Genomic DNA, 25,221 nt, shown 5'->3' with positions numbered 1-25,221 from the left:
CAGACTCATGAGATCATCTCTTGGTCACTCTCTCTCACAATTGATTGGCCCCTTGTCCTGTTTCTTCCTCACCCCTTTTCCCCTCTGGACACTGTACAGGGACTGGAAGAGGTTGATACCAAGTCAAATTTAGGTACTTATACTGCTTGCATAAATAAGTATAAGTATTAATTAACAAAGAGCTTCATTAATGTGTGTGTTTTATATGTGACTTAAAAAAAAAATTGTAATAAAAAAAAAGTCTTTCTGGCCTTGCTATGTTAAGCCAGCAATAGACAGTTCAAATTACGGCCAGTTCAACAGGGACCAGCCCAAATTCAAATCATGCATGGGCAGGCTGATTTTACCCATGTTGATCGATCGATCAACTTGGGTACAACCAGCATGTCAAATTTGTCTACATACAGTTACTGCCAGTGGCTATAGCAGTAACCATTGTATTCTGCTGGCCAGGAATATATCCTGTGCCGCCCTAATGGACCTTGTTTGTGCACTGGTGCGCAGTCATGTTGGAACAGGAAGGGGCCATCCCCAAACTGTTCCCACAAAGTTGGGAGAATTAAATTGTCCAAAATGTCTTAGTATGCTGACACCATAAGAGATCCCTTCACTAAAACTAAGGAGTATGTCTATGTCTCGGACATAGGAGACATGGGAGCTGTTACTATTTATATGACAGCCAGCCAGTCCTTTCCATAGCGGTTCTCCGCTCCTTACCATCTGTGAGTGGCCGTCTCTGGAGCCAGTATTCGGCATTTTAGCTATGAAGAAGAGCCCATGGAAGTTCATGGAAGCTCTGATTAACAGTCTACAGCTGCGCTACACAGTGTTGCTTTCATAAGTCCATTGTTTGTCTTGTGTGTGTTTGTTGTTTGTCCCTATTCCCAGACCTTTACATTTATTTATTTATAGTTTTAGGTGTGGAACTGCTATATTTTTAACAATTGATCTTTTTTCAATAAATCATATTTAATTCAATATTACATTAGTCTGGTAATAATTTCCCAGGGCTCATCTATGTGGCACTTAGTACTGGGTCATCTTTCTGACACAGTGCACAATTTTTTCATATGCTTTTTTGGTCACTGAGCCCTGCCCATTTTGAGTGTGTGGATAAATACTGGTTGGTACTGTTATGTACCCCATTTCATTGGATTCCCTCACTCTTCTCTGCTGAAGCTGTTATAGCTGCAAAGGGTGGACCAACTCAATATTGAACTCTATGGACAAAGACTGGGATTTCATTAAAGGTCATGTGCGTGTAAAGGCAGGTGTCCCAACACTTTTGGTAATATAGTGTATCTACTTCCCTTTGATTTCCCAAGACCTTTAATGAACTCAGTCGAACATATCCTGAAACCATAGAGTAACTGTGGGGGTTGGATGTAATTACTTATGGGTCAACAGAAGTAGTGGCTCCACATATTATCTCATCTTATGGGGCGTGGCCTGACCTGGCATGGAGACGGACGTCTGAGTTCAGAGCTCCGTCCACCACAGGAGATTCCTAAAGAAGCCTGGAGGTATTTACACGCCAATAATCCCTCGGACAATGGGTACTGCTTCCCGAGCCTCATCTGCCTCCCGCTCTAGGTCTCCCCGGGACTTAAACGGTTCACGAAGCCACAATATCCCGGAGATGTTCAGGGCCGGCAGAGGCAACATGGCGCCTGCTCAACAGGGCCCTGTACACTCCGGAGCACAACCGCTGCCGCTGAACAACCCGTCCCCTCCAGACGCTCTCCACACCCGCTCCGGTGGAAGCGGAGAAGGGATTGTACTTAGTCCCCAACCGCCGATCAGTATCCACGATCTCCGTTCTATAGCTGAGGATATAAAGGACACTTTATCAGCCGCCATCTCTGAACTGCGGCTAGAGTTTCACGCCCTGACTGACCGCGTTTAAACGGTTGAGACAGTGATCGATCGCCACGACACCGCCATCCACTCGGTTACCAACTGCCTTGATTCTCACACGCTGCGGATGCGGGACATGCAGCGACACCTGGAAGACCTCGACAACAGAGGTCGGAGGCACAATCTCCGGGTCAGGGGCCTTCCAGAATCCGTTGAGGGGGAGCAAATCTCCCAGGCAGTAGTTCACATCTTCAATGACCTCCTCCGCCGGCCCCCCGCAAACGCCTATAGCCATGGAGAGGATACACCGAGCTCTGCGCCCAAAAGGTAGAGAGAATGACCCCCCGCGAGATATAATCTGCTGCATAGTGGATTACAAATTAAAGGAGGAAATTTTAAAGCAGGCCAGGGGTTGTCAGCAGATTCTGCATGCAGGAGCCCACATTCAAATATATCAAGACCTCTCTGGCATAACCCTGCAACACAGAAGAGACCTGCGGCCTCTCCTAGATGTACTCAGGGAGAAAAACATAATCTACAAATGGAAGTTCCCATTCTGTCTTTCTGCCTCTCATAATGGCCGCACAGCATTCCTTAAAGTACCGGAAGATTTGCCTTTCTTTTGTGCCACACTTGGTATCGCCCCTGTACCAGTCCCTAACTGGTATGCCGCATTTCGCACTACACCAGTGGATCATGAGCAGATGAGAGAAGATCCTATGGACACTCAAAATGTTAGACACCGTAGAAGACGCTTTCCCTCTATCCTCAGGACCCAGACCGGCTAACGGACCGGTCCTGGAGACATAAGCTTCGATACCTCACCAAGGGCCAGGAGAGCGCGCAGAAGCCGCTAAAATCTGGGCGACTTGAATCTGCCTTAGTTTCAAGTTTTATTTTATCTAACACAGTTTTCTGCTTTTTCGGACTTTTATTTTTGTTCAAGGTTCCAATCTAGTGCATCCCGCTACAATACTAAAGATGCGAGATGCCTGGAGACTATGTTGGGCGCCAACCCTTCATGTTACAGACATTCCAAGGACTTATTGCGGGCACTCCCAGAATTTGTTACACTCTACCACCCGCATGGATGGCTGCAGTTCTCAATCTCCCGCCCACCTCTTCTTCAGCGGCTTTAGGCTCTCTGGACACAACCTACAGACACTATACCGCTCTAAGCTTGGCTGGAAACTACATCTCCCATAAGGCTATGCGTCCTATGATCCCAACCCGTGACGTTCACTCACTACGTTCTCTGACACGCCGCCTACCTAGTGAAAACCTACTGATCAGCCTGCTACCACACTTCTGCTACATGCCTCGGACCTCGGACACAAGCGCTGCCTCTCTCACCGCAACGACACTACCCTTCTTCTGCAACTCCAGAAGTTGACATTCCACGACAATACACCTCCGGCTCAGGACACGCTGATCAGATGCATCGAGCAACGGTCTCTTCTCCACAGACGAATACGGACCACTATAGTCTTCTTATCAGTTTGGTTTTCAAGGCAGGGTCCTCAGTACAGCTCCTAGTGTATTAGTCTGTTATCTTTAAATATACTATTGGAGTTTTAGCTAGCCTTTGCTGATTAAATTTCTTATTTGTACACTGTACATTACTGATTACAAACCTTTTACTGAGTAGTGCTGTCAGTTAGAAATGTTTTGTTAAGATAATGTATGCGTCTCCTAGGCATAGTAACAATTCCTGCTGTGCGCTAGGTATGCCGCAATTTTTACCCCCGGATTATACCGCTACCCTCTCCCCCCCTCTCCGGGGACGGCGACTATCCTGGGGAAGGGGGCAGAGCTGATATAGTGCCTTCTCGAATGGACCAAGGAGGGTATTTGATACATAAGTCCCCCCTATGCGGGCATCCGCATTAACTACCACCATGGGCTTTTACACACATTACAGTAATTCCAACAAACCGTTCTGCTAATGTACACACACGTTGGGACAGTCTCTAGCCCCTTTCGGGCAACACATAACTAATACCTCCCACTTAATCACGACAAACCATCCTGTGGTGGCGGCTCATATCCCATTCACTGCTTTTCTCCCCTTTTTGGTCCCTCACTGCCAGGGTTCTTGGTCAACCCCCACACGGTCTCGGATAGTGGAGTAGTCCCACCAGTTGGGGCTCCCTCACTGCCCACACTCCGTCTCACGCCGATTACTAACCCCCGAGGTTGTTGGACACGTACTCCCACACCTCTTCGGATTTCATCCGGATACATACACCCACAAACCACATCCTTACTCAGCCAACCGGACCCCACCTCCCCTCCCTCCCCTATCCCCCTCTTACCTCTCCCCCTCTGCATCCAATGGCGGGCCAGCAGAGCATTAACGTCCCCATAGACACGTCCCAGCAGCTACATTCCCTTAAACTGCACTCCATTAACATACGGGGACTTAATGTGCCCGAAAAGCGGTCCAAGCTCCTGCACTCTCTACAACAAGCCAAAACGCATATCGCACTCATACAGGAGACTCACTTCCGGACGGACTCCATCCCCAAACTACAAAATCATTTCTTCCCCACAGCCTTTAATTCCTCCAATTCGGAGGCTAAATCAAAAGGTGTTTCTATACTCATCTCTAAACACTGCCCAATTCAAGTATCTGACGTACAAAATGACCCGTCAGGCCGCTTTCTCTTCATCAAAGGCACCTTGAACCAATTGCATATTACTATTGCTAACATCTATGCCCCCAAAATGGGCCAAGTCGCCTTCTTTCGTGATACCCTCCAGCAACTCTCTAGCTTCCAATCAGGGACTCTCATCGTGGGCGGCGATTTCAATGTACCCTTAACCCCTTCTATTGACACGTCCAATGGGGCCTCCTCCCTATCCTACAGGGCATTGAGGTCGATCAAGCAACAGTTTCACAACCTACTTCTTCACGACACATGGCGCACATTACATCCCAAAGAAAAAGATTTCACTTACTTTTCTACTCCACACAATAAGTATTCCAGACTTGACCACTTCTTTCTTTCACAGACAGACCTCTCACACCTAGCTAAAGCAACCATAGACCCGGCCGTACTCTCAGACCACAACCCCATCTCCATGACCTTACGTTTGAACTCACCCAACACAAAGACACGCATCTGGCGACTAGACGGCTCTTTATTGACTGACGAGATGAACGTACAAAGACTAACCACTTGCCTCTCCAACTTTTTTCAAGATAACTCAGCCCCAGACACAGCACACACAGTCACATGGGCAGCGCACAAATGTGTCATCCGCGGAGAACTGATAGCCATAGCTGCACATCGAAACAAACTTAGAAACACCCGCATGGCAGAGTTAACGGCCCGCATCTGCACATTAGAACAGACTCACAAAGCTTCCCTAGCCAGCGCTTCTCTGGAGGAACTGTCCCAAGCTAGGGAGGAATTCTTAGAAGCACTGACCGTTACGGTTAAACGCAAGTTCGCACTATCACATAAATTATACTACGAATTCGGCAACAAAGCCGGTAAACTTCTGGCGAGGGCTCTTCAAACCAAAAAAGCCTCTCATGTCATCCACAAGCTTACCAATCCCAATGGTGAAGCTGTAGTCACCAATGAAGGCATCTCAGCACAATTCATCCAATATTTTACCAAGTTATATAACCTCCCGACTACTCATACGACAGACACATCGGTTGATCGCACGAAAACACTTACTGACTTCTTAGCGCAATTCGGCCCTACTCCGCTCTCCCCGGAGGATTCACATAAACTAGACCTTCCAATATCAACAAACGAGCTCCTCGAAGCCTTAAAACAAATGAAGACAGGCAAAAGTCCGGGACCGGATGGCCTCACGACAGCCTACTACAAATCATTCCCAAATATTCTTATACCACACTTAGCCAAAGCACTTAATGACCTTACAACAACCTCGACCACTCACAAAGACTTAATGGAAGCCCACATTACACTTATTCCCAAACAGGGCAAAGACCCCACATTAGTTCCCAACTACCGCCCCATATCGCTCCTTAACGTGGATTTAAAACTATACGCTAAAGTTTTGACCAACCGTATTCTCCCCTTTATTCCATCCCTGGTCTCTCTTGACCAGGTAGGTTTTTTTTTTTGTATAATCTTTATTTTTATTTTATATATTAAAAGGAACATACAAACATATAGTCTATGGTCATTCTTACCACAATACAGTGCAATTCTTACAGTGCAGACCTAGACGTTCCAGACAAAAACAGGTTATCAAACCAATCACAAGTCAGAGTATAAAACGGAGGGGTAAGGGAAGGAGGGGGAAGGGGATGAGGGATTAAATCTTCTCCAAACTGTATTGCACTGTGAGACAGTCAAAAATGAGTCCCAGGGGGGGGTCCCGCCATGGCAACTTCCTGGCCGGACCCGTCTTAAAAGCCCTCCATTCTGTATTGGAGGGGGGGTCTCGTCCCTGCTTTAAGGCCCCCGAGATGCCCACCGGGCGGGTCCCTCGGGAGGGGGGCCATATGCCTCCAGCTAACCTCTACCAAGAGGGAGGCGCCCCATGGGCATCCCCCGGGGTCAATGCCTTTGAAAGGTGCCTGTATCACCAGACGGAGCCCCTATCCCATAGGTCTGCCCCGGTAATGACTCTATAACATTTAATAAGGGAGATACAAAACTTGCCTTTTAAACAAAAGAAAAAAACTAAAGACGCCTAGCGTCTCATATGAGCCTTCAACTGTGGACCTTGTGAACCATGCATAAGGAAAGAAAAAGGTCTACACTGGGTGCAATCAATAGGGCGGTGAGAGGTACGCACGTCACCACATACAGGCCTCCTTAGCTTCAAGGAGGGCTCCGCTAACTCCAACAGCGCGACTTCCAGGCTAGAGGACACAGGATTAGTGTCAATGGTGAATCTCCGCCACTGGGCCCAGATACTATCAAAGCGCTCACTCCTATTCCTGCACCTCGCCACCCATTCCTCCGCCTCTCTGATATCCTCCACCTTCTGTAACCATTCTTTTAAGGTAGGAATCCGTGGACTCTTCCAGTGGAGAGGTACCAGCCTTTTAGCAGCGTTTAATAGATGAGGAAGGGCGCTTTTTTTGTAATGGCTCAGAGGGAGGGCGGGGAGGTGCAAGAGAAAATGCTCCGGGGAGAACGGGATCTCAATCTGCAGGGCATTTTTAATGGTAGCCTGTACTTCCGTCCAGAACGGCCTAATTACTGGGCATTCCCACCACACATGAAGGAGGGTGCCTTTCTGACCGCAATCACGCCAGCAGCGGTCAGAAACCGAGGGGTAAATACGTGCTATGATGGCTGGTACCCGGTACCAACAAGTTAGAAGCTTGTAGTTAGTTTCCTGCGTTCTGGACTCAATGGAGCTAGAATGTGCTAATTTATACATGTGTAGGCGCTGTTCTGGTGAGAACTCTATCCCTAGGTCCCGCTCCCATTCTCTTATGAAAGCCGGCTTGCAAGCAGCGGAAACTGAACCCAGTAGCCTATATAACTCAGAGATCAGATGGGGAGTTGGTTCTTCTTCTATGAAAAATCTTTCTAGTGTGGTAATGGTGTCTAGCCCTCTCATCGAAGCTCCCTCTGTTGCAATGAAGTGTTGGAGTTGCTGGTGTCTCCACCAATCCATGGGGAATCTGCCATGGCTAGTCCTCAAGGCATCTAGGGGTATCAGACTACCCCTATCTACAAATTTGCCGCAGCTATAATTACCATCTGTAACCCATGTACCAAAAAAGGTCCTTTGCTCCCCAGGAGGGAACCACCTGAACCCCCCCAGCGGTGCCAGTGGGGAGCCGGGGGGCACCAAAGCGTACAAAGCATTCGTGCGATCCCAGACCCGCAGGATATGAGTAGTTAGCGGGGAGGACGTTTGTGAGAGTCCTCTGTATTCACGCGGCAGCCAAGGCGCGTAAGACAAGTCCCGGCCTGCCAAGCTCTTCTCCAAGGAGACCCATATTTTTGAACCCCCATGATGCCGCCAGTTGAGGATATGTTGGATCGCAATGGCTCTGTAGTATCGCCTTATATCCGGGAGGCCCAGGCCTCCCATTTCCTTGGCCTTCTGTAATAAAGACGCAGCCGGTCTTGGCCTTTTGCCATGCCAGATGAAATTAATCATTAGGCTTTGAAGCTGTGTAAAGAAGCTCCTGGGGAGAGGGACCGGCAGCATTTGTAGATAAAAGAGCACCCTTGGAAGGATGTTCATCTTGAGTATGCTAAGTTTGCCCAGCCATGTGAAGGAGGTCTTGGCCCAATTCTGTAAGTCTCTACGCACCATGCTCAAAAGGGTGGGAAAATTAGCTGAGTAAATATTATCAAATCGATTGGTAAGTTGTATACCCAGGTACTTAATCGACGTTGTAGCCCAACTAAATGGGAAAGCTTGTTGTAAGTCATTAGCCATCTTCGCAGGGATGGTGATGGGCAGAATTTCGGATTTCGAAAAATGTATTTTAAAATTGGACACCTGACCAAAAGTTTTTCCCTCATAAGGTTTGGCAGTGACACCAAGGGCTGGGTCAAATGAAAGAGCACGTCGTCGGCATAGGCCGACAGTTTGTGTTCCGTTGACCCCACCGTCACCCCTCTGATGTCAGCACTCGCCCGTATTGTTCGAAGCAGTGGCTCCATAGCCAGAGCGAACAAGAGGGGGGAGAGGGGGCACCCCTGCCTCGTGCCATTCCGTATGGGAACCCCAGGGATAGGTGGCCATTTACCTTGACCTTCGCACTGGGGGTCGCGTAAAGTGCCATGATCCATCTAAGCATATGAGGGCCTAGTCCCCAAGCCTCCAGCACCGCCTTAAGGTATGACCAATCTATTCTGTCAAAAGCCTTTTCGGCATCCGTGGACAGAATAAGGTACGGGGTGTAATTCCTATGGGAACATGCCCATTGTATAAGCTGCATGGCCCGGATGGAGTTGTCCCTAGCCTCTCTACCTGGGATAAATCCCGTTTGATCAGGGTGGATAAAGGAGGGCAAGACATATTTAAGTCGATTTGCCATGATCTTAGCAAAAATTTTTATATCGACGTTAAGAAGTGATATTGGTCGATAGCTTTGTGGGAGAGTAGGGTCCTTGCCTTCCTTCGGGATTACGGTGATGTGGGCCAATAATGCCTCAGGGGGGATCTGGTGGTTTGTGGCTAAAGAATTAAAATACCTACACATATGATTTTGTAGCAAAGGGAGAAATTTTACATAGTATGCTTTGGAATATCCATCCGGGCCAGGGCTCTTCCCATTAGGTAAGGCTTTCACTGTCGAGATGATCTCCTGAGGGGAGACGGGGGCGTCAAGGTCTAGCTGCTGTTCGGGTGTCAGGGAGGGAAGTCCGGCTGAGGCGAGGTAGTCGCCAATAGCTTTCATTTTCGCTGTCCGCCCTGTGTGGGAGATCTCCTTATCTAGGTGATATAAGTCCGCATAATAATCTCTAAAGATGGAGGCAATCCCAGAGGAGTGTAGTGTAGCCGTACCGTCAGGGGACCGGAGAGAGTGCACGTGAGCTGTCAGTCTTCTCTGCCGGAGCGCTCTAGCGAGCATTCTACTGCACTTATTTCCCTGTTCGTAGTATTTATGTGAAAGGTAGCGTAGTTGTCTGCGCGCTCGACGGTCAAGGAGGCGTGAAAAGAGTTCCCTCAGTTCAATCAACCGATCACGGGCTTGAACATCTCCCTGACGTTTGTGTTTAGACCAGGTAGGTTTTGTCCCGGGCCGCGAGGCCAGAGACAACACCACTAAGGCACTCAACATTCACCATTGGCTTACCAAAACAGCCACTCAAGGATTCTTTCTCTCCCTGGATGCAGAGAAGGCGTTCGACCGAGTCGCCTGGGACTACATGGAAGCCACCTTACGGGCAGCTGGCCTACCACCACGCATGCTACAAATGATTCTAGCCCTATACGCTTCCCCAACCGCTAGACTTCGGATTAATGGTGGCTTGTCAGACGCCTTCTCTGTATCCAATGGGACCCATCAGGGGTGCCCCCTGTCACCCCTAATTTTCATCATGACAATGGAACCCTTACTCTGTAAACTAAGACACAATCCTGCTATCAAAGGGATTGACATCCAACAAAAGCAGTATAAACTAGCGGCCTACGCCGACGATATACTACTCTTCCTGACGGACCCTATAACGACTATCCCTAACCTTCTTGCGGACTTCGCTCTTTTCAAAACCTTATCCAATCTCCAAATAAACTTTAAAAAATCCAAAGCCCTTAATATCACTCTGCCAAATGAAACGGTAAACCTGTGCCGTAGTAACTTCCCGTTTGTCTGGGAGAAATTCGAAATCACATATCTGGGGATCAAAATTACATTCCATCTAAAGGACCTCTACGCCAAAAACTTCCTGCCACTGATCAAAACCATCCAAGGTGACCTAAAGAAATGGAATCTGGGCTCATTTTCTTGGCTGGGCAGAATCGCAATATTAAAAATGAATATCCTACCCAGACTTCTCTACCTCCTCCAAGCCATCCCGATCAAGCTCCCAACATCTTTCTTCGCCTCCTATAAACTTCTCTCTCGGACATTCGTGTGGGCCTCCAAGGGTCCACGCCTCAGTTGGGACAGGTTAGTTCTTCCCAAACAAATGGGGGGACTGGGTCTCCCAGATCTCCAAAAATACCACTGGGCCTGCCACCTGACCAGATTGGTGGATTGGCATGTGCACCGCCCTTCAAAGGACTGGATTACCTTGGAAGCTTCGTTCGCAAGCCTCCCCATCCCCAACGCTCCTTGGATGACCCACACAAGTGTACCCGGAGATCTCACCTCACACCCTCTCATTGGTGCCACACTTTCTCTCTTCAGAAGAGCATGCAAATTGCTTGCCCTCTTACCCTCACCGGGCCCCATGACTCCTTTAGACAGTAACCCGGACTTCCCCCCTGGACTCACCTTCAAAGACCCCACCTTAGAGACGCACATCTCGCAAACTAGAGCGCAGAATTTTTATCACAATGGGATTCTCCTCCCTTTCCACACTCTCTCGACTGCAATGCCTAACCTTGACATACCTTTTTATAAATATCTACAATTGAAACATTTCCTTCAGTCATCCAGACAATCTTCTCTTTGGCACAGGGATCTCACTCAACTTGAATCTCTCTGCAACTCCACAGAACCTCAGGGCCACCTAATCTCCGTAAACTACTCCCTACTGTTTTCAGGACATAAGGTAAAGGAGGACAAAATTGTACGACAGTGGGAAAACGAACTATCTTTAGACCTCACTCCCACGGACTGGGATCACATATTCACACTCATGCATAAAGGCTCCATTAACGTTACGACGCAGGAAAATAGATACAAACTGTTCTCGAAATGGTATCGGACCCCCGACAAGGTACATCACTTTCAACCCTCAGTCCCTCCAACATGTTGGAAGTGTAATGTCTCTCGCGGTACCCTATTCCACATATGGTGGGAATGCCCCCTTATACAACCATTTTGGTTAGAAATCCATCAGCTAATTTCCCAAATCACTACATACACCCCGGACTTTTCTCCCGCCCGATACTTATTACACCACACCCCAGGATCCCCCACCTCCTACAAAAAATCTCTAACTATACATCTGATCAACGCAGCCAACTTGTGTATCCCTGTGCATTGGAGAAACCCCGCCCCTCCCACGGTAGAGGAATGGACCCGCAGGGTGGACAAGACAGCGAATATGGAGCAACTCATTTCTCAAGCTAACGACACACCCACTAAATTCCAGACCACCTGGGCATGCTGGACTCACTACAGACATTCCCACACACATTCGACCTTGTCCCCTTCTCCTACTCATACTATCTGAGGACTCTCTGCGGCCCGTCCCCTACTGTCCTCCCCCAAAACTCACCCGCCCCTCTATCTCTTATTAGCCCCCCCCCCCACTCGTGCGACATGGAGCTGACATACCCATGCGCATCAGACTTGGTCATAGCATTTTTTTTTTTTTTTTTTTTTATCGCACACACTACCCCCATTTTTTCGCCACCTAGAGGGCTCCCTCACACGACCGACTCACATTAGGTTCTTATTACTCCCTAGATGTGCCCATCCCCGATCTATGAACCCTACCGTGCCTCGCCAAACAGTTATAGTTAATCACATCCTACACCTCACCCCAGCCCTCCTTTTCGTTCACAGCGAAGATCCCGTTTAGGGGTGAACGGAAACGGAGATGGCCATAAAACGGTTTGGTTCACTACCACATACTACATCTGATCTCGTTGAACTAACACCCATAGTTAATATATGGTGATATTTACTTTGTTATTTGACCGGACGTTATGCTCTTATTCGTTTTCTGTTATCTGTTCCTATATCTCATGTACTACCTACAGATGCCTATTGAGCATTCGCAAACTGATTCACTGAGATGTATGTCTGTTTTTACTTGTTATTTTGTAAACGCTCAATAAAATCTTTTGACAAAAAAAAAAAAAAAAATTATCTCATCTTATTTTTTAGAAATGGTTATAGTAGTGTAAGTGGAAATCACTATATTTCTTACCAGGCACAGGAACATGTGTGTTGCTCTCATACAATCTAGCTATCACTATACACTGATTTGCATAGCCCCACTTTACAGCCTTAAGAAAGAACCCCTCTTTGTTTGGCTAGTGATTAAAGTTATACCAGGTATATATACTGTATTTAAAAGGTTAGTCCACCCAAAACTGATATTCCAGGTTTGAGTAATTGAAGAGTTTTGCCCCGTACACACGGTCGGATTTTCCGACGGAAAATGTGTGATAGGACCTTGTTGTCGGAAATTCCGACCGTGTGTAGGCTCCATCACACATTTTCCATCGGATTTTCTGACACACAAAGTTTGAGAGCAGGCTATAAAAGTTTCCGACAACAAAATCCGTTGTTGGAATTTCCGATCGCGTGTACACAAATCCGACGCACAAAGTGCCACGCATGCTCAGAATAAATAAAGAGATGAAAGCTATTGGCTACTACCCTGTTTAGAGTCCCGACATACGTGTTTTACGTCACCGCGTTCAGAACGATCGGATTTTCCGACAACTTTGTGTGACTGTGTGTATGCAAGACAAGTTTGAGCCAACATTCATCGGAAAAAATCCTAGGATTTTGTTGTCGGGATGTCCGATCAATGTCCAACCGTGTGTATGGGGCATAAGAAGAGTTAATCCACCTAATAGTGTCTCTTAGGGACTGTTGGTGAGATCTCTGTACTGTTCCCAAATTTGCACACCATGCCTTCTAGATTGTTTATTTATTTTACATTATGGAGAAATAAATAGAAGGAGCTTGGACACATGATGTTGGATTAGAACATCCAAAACCCCAGGTAGACAGTAACAGAGTTAGTAATTAAAAGAGAATTATTGTATCTATATATAAAAAAAATCCTTATACTCACGAAGGTGGATGCAGTATCGATCCCCTGCCACCTCTGCACTGAGAACTGAGCGATCAAACATAACTGATCACTCAGTTCTCCCCCTTCACTCTAAGCAGAGAGCTGTGATTGTCAGTCACCGACCCTCTGCTCTGCCCTCCAGCACTCCCTGGAGCACTGGGGAGGGGGAGGGAGCAGCTGGCTCAGTCTCCCAGCGGTGAAGCTGACAGGCTGAGCCAGCTGTTGGTCCAAGCACCTGGGTAGATCCGACTATAAAGTTTGGATCTATCCCCAGCCTGGACCGACTGAGTGATCTTACGACTTCTTTAAAGCAGGGAGGTCTCACTGTTGGAGTTTCCAAGACATTATAAGGAGTTGACTCAGCTTACCAGACTCCACCTTTGATTAAAAATGTAGGCAACAAAATTGCCAACATGGGATATTGGAGTGGGGAGATGTATTAAGTGTCACTACTGACAAAATATAATAATAAATACAGCTTTATTTATACAATAAAACACATGAACTTGTTAAAAAATGATCCATATCCAAAAGAGTATATAGTCACGATGATGCACTTTGTAGAGATTAGTGGATCCTATACTTTATACGCTTTTGGATATGGATCATTTTTTAACAAGTTCATATGTTATATTATATAAATAATGCTGTATTTATTTTTATATTTTGACGGTAGTGACACTTAATACCTCCCCCCACTCCAAAATCCCATGTTTGGATAATTGGAGATTTGTTATAATTCTCTACATATTATGCACGGGGATGATGTCCATTTTCTAAAGACATACTGTAGCTCTTGCACCCACATACACGATAGGACTTTGCAATATGTCATCTGCTATATCCAGAACACATTCAGAAGACAGAAATATGCAGGCTGAAGGAAAACCCAATGAGAGGACTTACGTAAGGAAGAATTGAAGCACAACATGAGATCAAAACATTCAGGGCCCTCCTTGGCCCTCCATCCAAAATTTCCACCTTTGACAATGATGTCGATTTCTTCATATCTGCTTTGGCCAACATCCCCACAAAATATTCTTCCCCTTCCTTTCCCTGTCACCCGATCGCCTTGATCAACAGAGCACCGCCACATGTTACGACACCCATAGGCATAGACCTCCGGAGCAGCACCACGTTCAGACACAAATGGATTGTCTTTCGGAATTCCATAAGCTTTTCCAGGAGCGTATTCCCCATCGACATTTATCCGGAGAACCTTACCCAGCAGGGCACTCCTACAGCAGATTCAAAGCATGGAAGGAATGTCAACAGTGTAAAAATGACATATTCATATAGTTTGTAATTAAGTGTAAAGTGGACTCTTAAATTTATGCAGGGTAACAAAACCTGAACAAAAGCTGACTTTTGAAATCTAAAGGCTAGAAAAAGAAAAAGCTCCTGGAACTGATTAGAAGGTAACATGTTATGTGAGATGCAGTGTGGAGGAGACACATATGTGATTTTTGATCAGGTTGTCTCCCTGCAAATTTGTTGAAAGTCTTAGAGTAGTTTCCATGACCCAATCCCATTCCCATCCCAATGGCCTAATGTGACAGTTAAGGAAAAAATCATGCCATGAGAGGAACTCAGGAAAAGAAGAGTTTCCAACACATCTCCTTAGGATGTGGCCAGCCTTTCCCTGTTTCCAGTCCACAAGATATTGGGCAAGCAGGATCACACATTGCAGTACATGACGGGTGTGACCGAATGTGCAGAAAAGCATCAGGTTCATTTAAATAGAGACCCCACCAGCAGCTTATACTTTTATAAAAAGTAGAGGACTCAAGTGATTTATCAGAGGGTAGCTTTAAGTTGAATTTTCCTAAACAGGTGTAGAGTTGGATAAAAAATGCAAACAGAGTCAAAATAGCAAAAGGGTGTGCATATAGTACAGAATAACGTTAAACAGATTATTAATCTGTAAAAACAGATGCTCGTAGTAGCAATGTCTCAACAACTCAATAAAGACACGATGTGGCAGTACAGCACAGTCTATATATGGTGCTGTAGCCACAGATACTTGAGAAGGCCACTATTTTAGTAAACAGTACAATACATAAACAGCTATTTGTGCTTAGCCTTTGTACCAGCGTCTCTCACAATTCTGGGGTATGGCTCATAAACCAGGTGAACAGCTTGTGGAATCTCAGTGCTGGTAACACAGGTAAGTGGTTGGAAGAATCCCAGGACTGTACCACAGGCGAGCTGCTGGAGAGTTATGGTCACTCCACTTGAATTACAGTACTCTAGTGGCAATGGGAATAGTGCTCCCAACAGTAGCTGGGTCTTCCATAAAAGCTGTGTGCTATTGGGTTCATGCCTAGCTGCCTGAAGCGAGAAGAGCTACCTCTGTGTAAGCTCCAAGTGCTCAGAGCTTCCTGCCTCTAATGAAAATACTGGATCCCTATGTAGCCAAGCTCCAGGCTATCATGCTGGCCTTTAAAACAAGATCATCAGACCCCCAAAGCCTGATCCAACAAGACTAAGCTCATTTACCGACAATAGGACAATGCCTCTCCAGCAGAAATAGAAAAGGCTGCGCTTATATTTTAGATGTCTTAGAAATGTCCTACATAATTTTCTGTGACTTACTTGTTCTGTCCATTTCCAAATTCTCCATGTGGATCACCCAGTTCTCCTCCATCTCCAGTGAATATATACAGATATCCGTCTATGCCAAACAGCAACTGACCCCCATTGTGACTTCTGGCTGGCTGCACAACCTCCAAAATATACCTATGCAGGAGATAATGTAGACAGAAGACAACATTGACAAGAGTGACTTTGGGCTGTGCATTCCCCAAACTGGCATTTAAAAGGAAACTATGGACTGCCATTGCTGATCATCTTTTAAAAATGCTACTCGCCTGGATGTCTCTGGTTTGAATGCTTTTTGAGGCCCCAACCCACAAGCATTCAGAAAGTCACACTAAAGTCAGGACTCCAGGTAGCTTGGTCCTTGTCAGTGAAACAAAATCAGCAATACAGATAGTCAGCTCTTTTTAGTGAGGTCTTCAATAGCAGACTTCATATTCTCTCCTTATTTCCTTTACCATTCTTCTATAAAACTGTCAAAAAGCACTCAGATCCCACCAGATTCTGGTGAAGCTTGCAATAATCATATTTGTTACCATGATGAGTATGCTGCATACTCTTCCTTTTCTTCAAATGCAAAGATATAATTTTTCATTACAAAATGTAGCATCTGACTGAGGCACAGACATTTCTTTAACTTTTAGATGGATTAATAAGCAGGGTTGGAGATTAGAAGTTATGCCATGTATGTATTGCTCTCTATCCAGGATTTACATGATTGTGTCATCTCTGAGTGGGGATCTCATGATGCCTGAACAAAGATAGCTCCAAGGTATTGTAAGGTTATATATGCCTCTACTGTATTATATGCATGGTATTTACCTGTAAATGCCTCCCTTGTGTAGACATCCGAAAGTTGTGAGAACGCAGCTTGGTGCCGCCATCTTGGATGTGAGCATGAGGATGTGATGTCAGCAGCCCCAGCATAGTAAGAGTTACCACTCTAGTCATAGTCTATAGCCTTCCCCTACCCCACTATACCAGCTACATATAAGATTATGTAGGGAGGTGAGGGGTGGAGGAGCTGGGCCAGCAGACAAAGTAATTAAAAACTACCAAAAGAGGATAGGCATATGAAGTTCTGGGGAGTGAGGCGGGGGGACTATGGCCGTGCCAGGGAATTGTCATTTCCTGGAGTGGTTAAACTCCCTAGCAAGGCCACACGTACATTTCAAGTGTATAAAAAAATGTTCATGAAAAGGAAAAACATAGTAAGCAAGCAATTCAAATCCTTGATTTTTCTGTGTTTCTGCTTGCAACTTTGTATATCCAATATTTTTTTTAATTCAGTGGCAGCTTTTTAACTCTTACATTTCACATGGGTAATGAATCTTGGGATCACTTTATAAGTGGACAGGGATCCTAGGGCTGGATCCCTTTGGGGCTGAATACTGATGGGGAAAGCGGAGGATTTTTTGGGGGTCTTTCCACTTGAAACACAATCTTAGTATTGGAAGGCACATAGGCTGCAATCAGTATAGCTGATGTTTGTACACTGACCAGCTCTATAGTTTAGAAGCTAGCGACCCATATACCTAGAGTGCCAGGCTGGTATCCTCTGGTAGCTGAACTGTGACATTTTTTTTAAAATGTTATTATTAATATCATACAGGATTTATATAGCGCCAACAGTTTACGTAGCGCTTTACAACTTGAGGGTGGACAGTACAAAAACAATACACTTTAATACAGTAGGAATCAGAGGGCCCTGCTCCTTAGAGCTTACAATCTAAGATGTTATACTAAAAACTTTAAAGAAAATTAAAACAATGAAGCATTCAAAAGCTGTGATAGCAGACGGTCAATGCTGGACAACTCCTGAAATTGTGGTGCTTCTGGTGTAGGATTAAATGAAGCTAAGGAGAGTACGAAAGCCAGGCACCAGACATCAGATTTACAAACTGTGACGCTTTCCTTACTTTGTTTCACTCCTATGGTCACCTATAGACATTTATGGCTAAGTTCATCAAGAGAACTATAGAGGGAAGAGGGTGCTAGGGATGGAAGTGGAATCTTTATCTCTTTAAAGTTAAGGAAACATGAAACCGTCCATTTTATTATTTGGTGGTCTGTACCATTAAAAATAAGTACTATATGTAAAGAAGACCCTGTGCTTCTTCCAATAGAGAACTATAGGGGAAAGGGGGTTTTGGTGATGGAAGTGGAAAATTTAGGCTCTTTAACGTTCAGGAAACATGAACCCATTTCTCTATTCCATTGTTTGGTGGTCTGTGTACCATTAAAAAAAAAGAAGTCCTATAAAAACAAAAAAGACCTGCTTACTCCTAAATCTTATTCTATCTATAATTTTACCAAAACATGACATCACGTGGCACGCTTGATGATATTGCCAGTACAAAAAAGTGTCATCAGCCCAGTATCCCTAGGGTAGCATGGTGTCTAAATACAGCTCCACACGTGGTATGAATGCAACTGGTGCAATGCACAGTAGCACACCAAGCATGATGCATTAAAGTGCATTTCATTGAATGGTACCCCAACACAGAAGGCACCTGCACTACAGCACACCACTGTAAATAATATGCATTGGTATCAGTAGTGGCCGGTGGTAATTTTTTCTGGGGGGGGCCATCACTGATACCGTTGTTCGGGTATGGAGCACTTACCCCATCTATGGTGGGCAGTGCTTTTCCCAGGCTTCACCGGCGGCTTCCTGTTGTAACACCTGGGTGGGCTCATGGCGCAATGCTCTGCGCCACAAGCCCACCCTATTTTGTAGCCTATTAGAGCCTATAGCTCTAATCAGGTGCTTAAAAAAAAAAAACCCCGCCACTGTAATTCACGCGCCTGGCATCCTGAAAGAGGCCGGATGCATGAATAGGGGGTGGCCACGGTGACTGTGGATAGATTCACTCATTGTCAGGGCTGGACAGGTCCTTCCTTCTCTGAGCTGGCTGCTCAGCTGTCGGCTAATTGCCAGCTCCTATCTCTCCACAGTTACTCAGCTGTTGATGATATCCTGCTCGTTAGTCCTGCCTACTTAAGCCGTCCAGTCCAGAGGATCTCTGCCTTCGCCTTGGTCACATCTCTAGCCACTTAAGGACCGCCTAACGCCGATTTACGTCGGCAAGGCGGCACGGGCAGGCAAAATCACGTACATGTACGTGATTTGCCTCTCGCGGGTGGGGGGTCCGATCGGACCCCCCCCCGGTGCCCGAAGCGGTCCCGTTCTGTTCCCCGGCGATCCGAGATGAGGGGGAGGCCATCCGTTCGTGGCCCCCCCTCGCGATCGCCGCCGGCCAATGGGAACACTCCTTTGCTGCTGTATGCTAAACAGCAGCAAAGGAAATGATGTCATCTCCCCTCGGCTCGGTATTTTCCGTTCCAGCGCCGAGGGGAGAAGACATCAATGTGAGTGCACAACACACTACACACACAGTAGAACATGCCAGGCATACAAAACACCCCGATCCCCCCCCCGATCGCCCCCCGATCCCCCCCCAATCACCCCCCCCCCCTGTCACAAACTGACACCAGCAGGTTTTTTTTTTTTTTTTTTTTTTTTTTCTGATTACTGCATAGTGTCAGTTTGTGACAGTTACAGTGTTAGGGCAGTGAATATTACCCCCCTTTAGGTCTAGGGTACCCCCCTAACCCCCCCTAATAAAGTTTTAACCCCTTGATCACCCCCTGTCACCAGTGTTGCTAAGCGATCATTTTTCTGATCGCTGTATTAGTGTCACTGGTGACGCTAGTTAGTGAGGTAAATATTTAGGTTCGCCGTCAGCGTTTTATAGTGACAGGGACCCCCATATACTTCCTAATAAATGTTTTAACCCCTTGATTGCCCCCTAGTTAACCCTTTCACCACTGATCACCGTATAACCGTTACGGGTGACGCAGGTTAGTTCGTTTATTTTTTATAGTGTCAGGGCACCCGCCGTTTATTACCTAATAAAGGTTTAGCCCCCTGATCGCCCGGCGGTGATATGCGTCGCCCCAGGCAGCGTCAGATTAGCGCCAGTACCGCTAACACCCACGCACGCAGCATGCGCCTCCCTTAGTGGTATAGTATCTGATCGGATCAATATCTGATCTGATCAGATCTATACTAGCGTCCCCAGCAGTTTAGGGTTCCCAAAAACACAGTGTTAGCGGGATCAGCCCAGATACCCGCTAGCACCTGCGTTTTGCCCCTCCGCCCAGCCCACCCAAGTGCAGTATCGATCGATCACTGTCACTTACAAAACACTAAACGCATAACTGCAGCGTTCGCAGAGTCAGGCCTGATCCCTGCGATCGCTAACAGTTTTTTTGGTAGCATTTTGGTGAACTGGCAAGCAAGCACCAGGCAGCGTCAGGTTAGCGCCAGTACCGCTAACACCCACGCACGCACCGTACACCTCCCTTAGTGGTATAGTATCTGATCGGATCAATATCTGATCCGATCAGATCTATACTAGCGTCCCCAGCAGTTTAGGGTTCCCAAAAACGCAGTGTTAGCGGGATCAGCCCAGATACCTGCTAGCACCTGCGTTGTGCCCCTCCGCCCGGCCCAGCCCAGCCCACCCAAGTGCAGTATCGATCGATCACTGACACTTACAAGGCACTAAACGCATAACTGCAGCGTTCGCAGAGTCAGGCCTGATCCCTGCGATCGCTAACAGTTTTTTTGGTAGCATTTTGGTGAACTAGCAAGCACCGGCCCCAGGCAGCGTCAGGTTAGCGCCAGTACCGCTAACACCCACGCACGCAGCATACGCCTCCTTTAGTGGTATAGTATCTGAACGGATCAATATCTGATCCGATCAGATTAGATCTATACTAGCGTCCCCAGCAGTATAGGGTTCCCAAAAACGCAGTGTTAGCGGGATCAACCCAGATACCTGCTAGCACCTGCGTTTTGCCCCTCCGCCCGGCCCAGTCCAGCCCACCCAAGTGCAGTATCGATCGATCACTGTCACTTACAAAACACTAAACGCATAACTGCAGCGTTCGCAGAGTCAGGCCTGATCCCTGCGATCGCTAACAGTTTTTTTGGAAGCTTTTTATTGAACTGGCAAGCACCAGCGGCCTAGTACACCCCGGTCGTAGTCAAACCAGCACTGCAGTAACACTTGGTGACGTGGCGAGTCCCATAAGTGCAGTTCAAGCTGGTGAGGTGACAAGCACAAGTAGTGTCCCGCTGCCACCAAAAAGACAAACACAGGCCCGTCGTGCCCATAGTGCCCTTCCTGCTGCATTCGCCAATCCTAATTGGGAACCCACCACTTCTGCAGCGCCCGTACTTCCCCCATTCACATCCCCCAACGAAATGCAGTCGGCTGCATGAGAGGCATTTTTATGTGCTCCCGAGTACCCCTACCCAACGAACCCCCCCCAAAAAGATGTTGTGTCTGCAGCAAACGCGGATATAGGCGTGACACCCGCTATTATTGTCCCTTCTGTCCTGACAATCCTGGTCTTTGCATTGGTGAATGTTTTGAACGCTACCATACACTAGTTGAGTATTAGCGTAGGGTACAGCATTGCACAGACTAGGCACACTTTCACAGGGTCTCCCAAGATGCCATCGCATTTTGAGAGACCCGAACCTGGAACCGGTTACAGTTATAAAAGTTAGTTACAAAAAAAGTGTAAAAAAAAAAAATATATATATAAAATAAAAAAAAATAGTTGTCGTTTTATTGTTCTCTCTCTCTATTCTCTCTCTCTATTGTTCTGCTCTTTTTTTACTGTATTCTATTCTGCAGTGTTTTATTGTTATTGTTATTGTTATTGTTATTATGTTTTATCATGTTTGTTTTTCAGGTATGTAATTATTTATACTTTATTGTTTACTGTGCTTTATTGTTAACCATTTTTTTGTCTTCAGGTACGCCATTCACAACTTTGAGTGGTTATACCAGAATGATGCCTGCAGGTTTAGGTATCATCTTGGTATCATTCTTTTCAGCCAGCGGTCGGCTTTCATGTAAAAGCAATCCTAGCGGCTAATTAGCCTCTAGACTGCCTTTACAAGCCGTGGGAGGGAATGCCCCCCCCCCCCCCACCGTCTTCCGTGTTTTTCTCTGGCTCTCCTGTCTCAACAGGGAACCTGAGAATGCAGCCGGTGATTCAGCCAGCTGACCATAGAGCTGATCAGAGACAAGAGTGGCTCCAAACATCTCTATGGCCTAAGAAACCGGAAGCTACGAGCATTTTATGACTTAGATTTCGCCGGATGTAAATAGCGCCATTGGGAAATTGGGGAAGCATTTTATCACACCGATCTTGGTGTGGTCAGATGCTTTGAGGGCAGAGGAGAGATCTAGGGTCTAATAGACCCCAATTTTTTCAAAAAAGAGTACCTGTCACTACCTATTGCTATCATAGGGGATATTTACATTCCCCGAGATAACAATAAAAATGATTTAAAAAAAAAAAAAATGAAAGGAACAGTTTAAAAATAAGATAAAAAAGCAAAAAAATAATAAAGAAAAAAAAAAAAAAAAAAAAAAAGCACCCCTGTCGCCCCCTGCTCTTGCGCTAAGGCGAACGCAAGCGGCGGTCTGTCGTCAAACGTAAACAGCAATTGCACCATGCATGTGAGGTATCGCCGCGAAGGTCAGATCGAGGGCAGTAATTTTTGCAGTAGACCTCCTCTGTAGATCTAAAGTGGTAACCTGTAAAGGCTTTTAAAGGCTTTTAAAAATGTATTTATTTTGTTGCCACTGCACGTTTGTGCGCAATTGTAAAGCATGTCATGTTTGGTATCCATGTACTCGGTCTAAGATCATCTTTTTTATTTCATCAAACATTTGGGCAATATAGTGTGTTTTAGTGCATTAAAATTTAAAAAAGTGTGTTTTTTCCCCAAAAAATGCGTTTGAAAAATCGCTGCGCAAATACTGTGTGAAAAAAAAAAATGAAACACCCACCATTTTAATCTGTAGGGCATTTGCTTTAAAAAAATATATAATGTTTGGGGGTTCAAAGTAATTTTCTTGCAAAAAAAAAAAAACTTTTTCATGTAAAAAATAAGTGTCAGAAAGGGCTTTGTCTTCAAGTGGTTAGAAGAGTGGGTGATGTGTGACATAAGCTTCTAAATGTTGTGCATAAAATGCCAGGACAGTTCAAAACCCCCCCAAATGACCCCATTTTGGAAAGTAGACACCCCAAGCTATTTGCTGAGAGGCATGTCGAGTCCATGGAATATTTTATATTGCGACACAAGTTGCGGGAAAGAGACAAATTTTTTTTTTTTTTTTTTTTTTTTGCACAAAGTTGTCACTAAATGATATATTGCTCAAACATGCCATGGGAATATGTGAAATTACACCCCAAAATACATTCTGCTGCTTCTCCTGAGTACGGGGATACCACATGTGTGAGACTTTTTGGGAGCCTAGCCGTGTACGGGACCCCGAAAACCAATCACCGCCTTCAGGCTTTCTAAGGGGCGTGAATTTTTGATTTCACTCTTCACTGCCTATCACAGTTTCGGAGGCCATGGAATGCCCAGGTGGCACAAACCCCCCCCAAATGACCCCATTTTGGAAAGTAGACACCCCAAGCTATTTGCTGAGAGGTATAGTGAGTATTTTGCAGACCTCACTTTTTGTCACAAAGTTTTGAAATTTGAAAAAAGAAAAAAAAAAAAAGTTTTTTCTTGTCTTTCTTCATTTTCAAAAACAAATGAGAGCTGCAAAATACTCACCATGCCTCTCAGCAAATAGCTTGGGGTGTCTACTTTCCAAAATGGGGTCATTTGGGGGGGGTTTGTGCCACCTGGGCATTCCATGGCCTCCGAAACGGTGTTAGGCAGTGAAGAGTAAAATCAAAAATTCACGCCCTTAAAAACGCTGAAGGCGGTGATTGGTTTTCGGGGCCCCGTACGCGGCTAGGCTCCCAAAAAGTCCCACACATGTGGTATCCCCATACTCAGGAGAAGCAGCTAAATGTATTTTGGGGTGCAATTCCACATAGGCCCATGGCCTGTGTGAGCAATATATCATTTAGTGACAACTTTGTGCAAAAAAAAAAAAAAAAAAAAAAAAAGTGTCACTTTCCCGCAACTTGTGTCAAAATATAAAATATTCCATGGACTCAATATGCCTCTCAGCAAATAGCTTGGGGTGTCTACTTTCCAAAATGGGGTCATTTGGGGGGGGGTTGTGCCACCTGGGCATTCCATGGCCTCCGAAACTGTGATAGGCAGTGAAGAGTGAAATCAACAAGTTACACCCTTAGAAATCCTGAAGGCGGTGATTGGTTTTCGGGGTCCCATACGCGGCTAGGCTCCCAAAAAGTCCCACACATGTGGTATCCCCGTACTCAGGAGAAGTAGCTGAATATATTTTGGGGTGCAATTCCACATAGGCCCATGGCCTGTGTGAGCAATATATCATTTAGTGACAACTTTTTGTAAATATTTTTTTTTTTTTTTTTTTTTGTCATTATTCAATCACTTGGGACAAAAAAAATAAATATTCAATGGGTTCAACATGCCTATCAGCAATTTCCTTGGGGTGTCTACTTTCCAAAATGGGGTCATTTGGGGGGGTTTTGTACTGCCCTGCCATTTTAGCACCTCAAGAAATGACATAGGCAGTCATAAACTAAAAGCTGTGTAAATTCCAGAAAATGTACCCTAGTTTGTAGACGCTATAACTTTTGCGCAAACCAATAAATATACGCTTATTGACATTTTTTTTACCAAAGACATGTGGCCGAATACATTTTGGCCTAAATGTATGACTAAAATTGAGTTTATTGGATTTTTTTTATAACAAAAAGTAGAAAATATCATTTTTTTTCAAAATTTTCGGTCTTTTTCCGTTTATAGCGCAAAAAATAAAAACTGCAGAAGTGATCAAATACCATCAAAAGAAAGCTCTATTTGTGGGAAGAAAAGGACGCAAATTTCGTTTGGGTACAGCATTGCATAACCGCGCAATTAGCAGTTAAAGCGACGCAGTGCCAAATTGGAAAAAGACCTCTGGTCCTTAGGCAGCATAATGGTCCGGGGCTCAAGTGGTTAAAGACGCTCTTCTGCATTCCTGTTAAAGACTTTTTTGGCTGACATCTCTTCTGGCTCCAGATCCTGCTTGCTGTTTTACTACGCTCATCTCCGGCTCCCTGACGTTTGGCTTGTCTGACTATCCGTTCTGGTTCCTGAACTTTGGCTATGTTTTGACTACGTTTGTTCTATTTACTTTTATTATTAAACAAGTGTGATTTAACTGTGCTTCTGTCTCGGCCTGATTTCATGGTTTCTGACACTTATAGCATGAGCTCTATCTATTCGTATAGGAGATGGTATGGATAAAGGGGGGCGGTGCTCGGGCGTCCCTAATGGACAAGCCGCCACTGATTGGTATGTGTAGCTTTAAATAATTTAATAGATCAGGAGAGATTTTTCCTGCAC

At 45.7% G+C, this 25,221-nt stretch overlaps 1 protein-coding gene across 1 annotated transcript in view; it reads right to left on the bottom strand.

Annotated features, from left to right (window-relative positions):
• HHIPL2 (HHIP like 2) overlaps positions 1 to 25,221 on the bottom strand; it is a 106,631-nt gene that overhangs the window by 44,071 nt on the left and 37,339 nt on the right. Inside the window, exons 3-4 of the mRNA XM_073628973.1 lie at positions 15,849 to 15,992; positions 14,160 to 14,491 (exon numbers count right to left, since the gene is read on the bottom strand). Coding sequence (XP_073485074.1) covers positions 14,160 to 14,491; positions 15,849 to 15,992 — 476 coding nt within the window. The remainder of the gene's footprint in view (positions 1 to 14,159; positions 14,492 to 15,848; positions 15,993 to 25,221) is intronic.

The sequence above is a fragment of the Aquarana catesbeiana genome, linkage group LG04, assembly GCF_042186555.1.
Source record: "Aquarana catesbeiana isolate 2022-GZ linkage group LG04, ASM4218655v1, whole genome shotgun sequence".
NCBI classification, from domain to species: Eukaryota; Metazoa; Chordata; class Amphibia; order Anura; family Ranidae; genus Aquarana; species Aquarana catesbeiana.
Note: the sequence above shows the minus strand (reverse complement) of the source record. Positions and strands in the feature narration are given on the sequence as shown.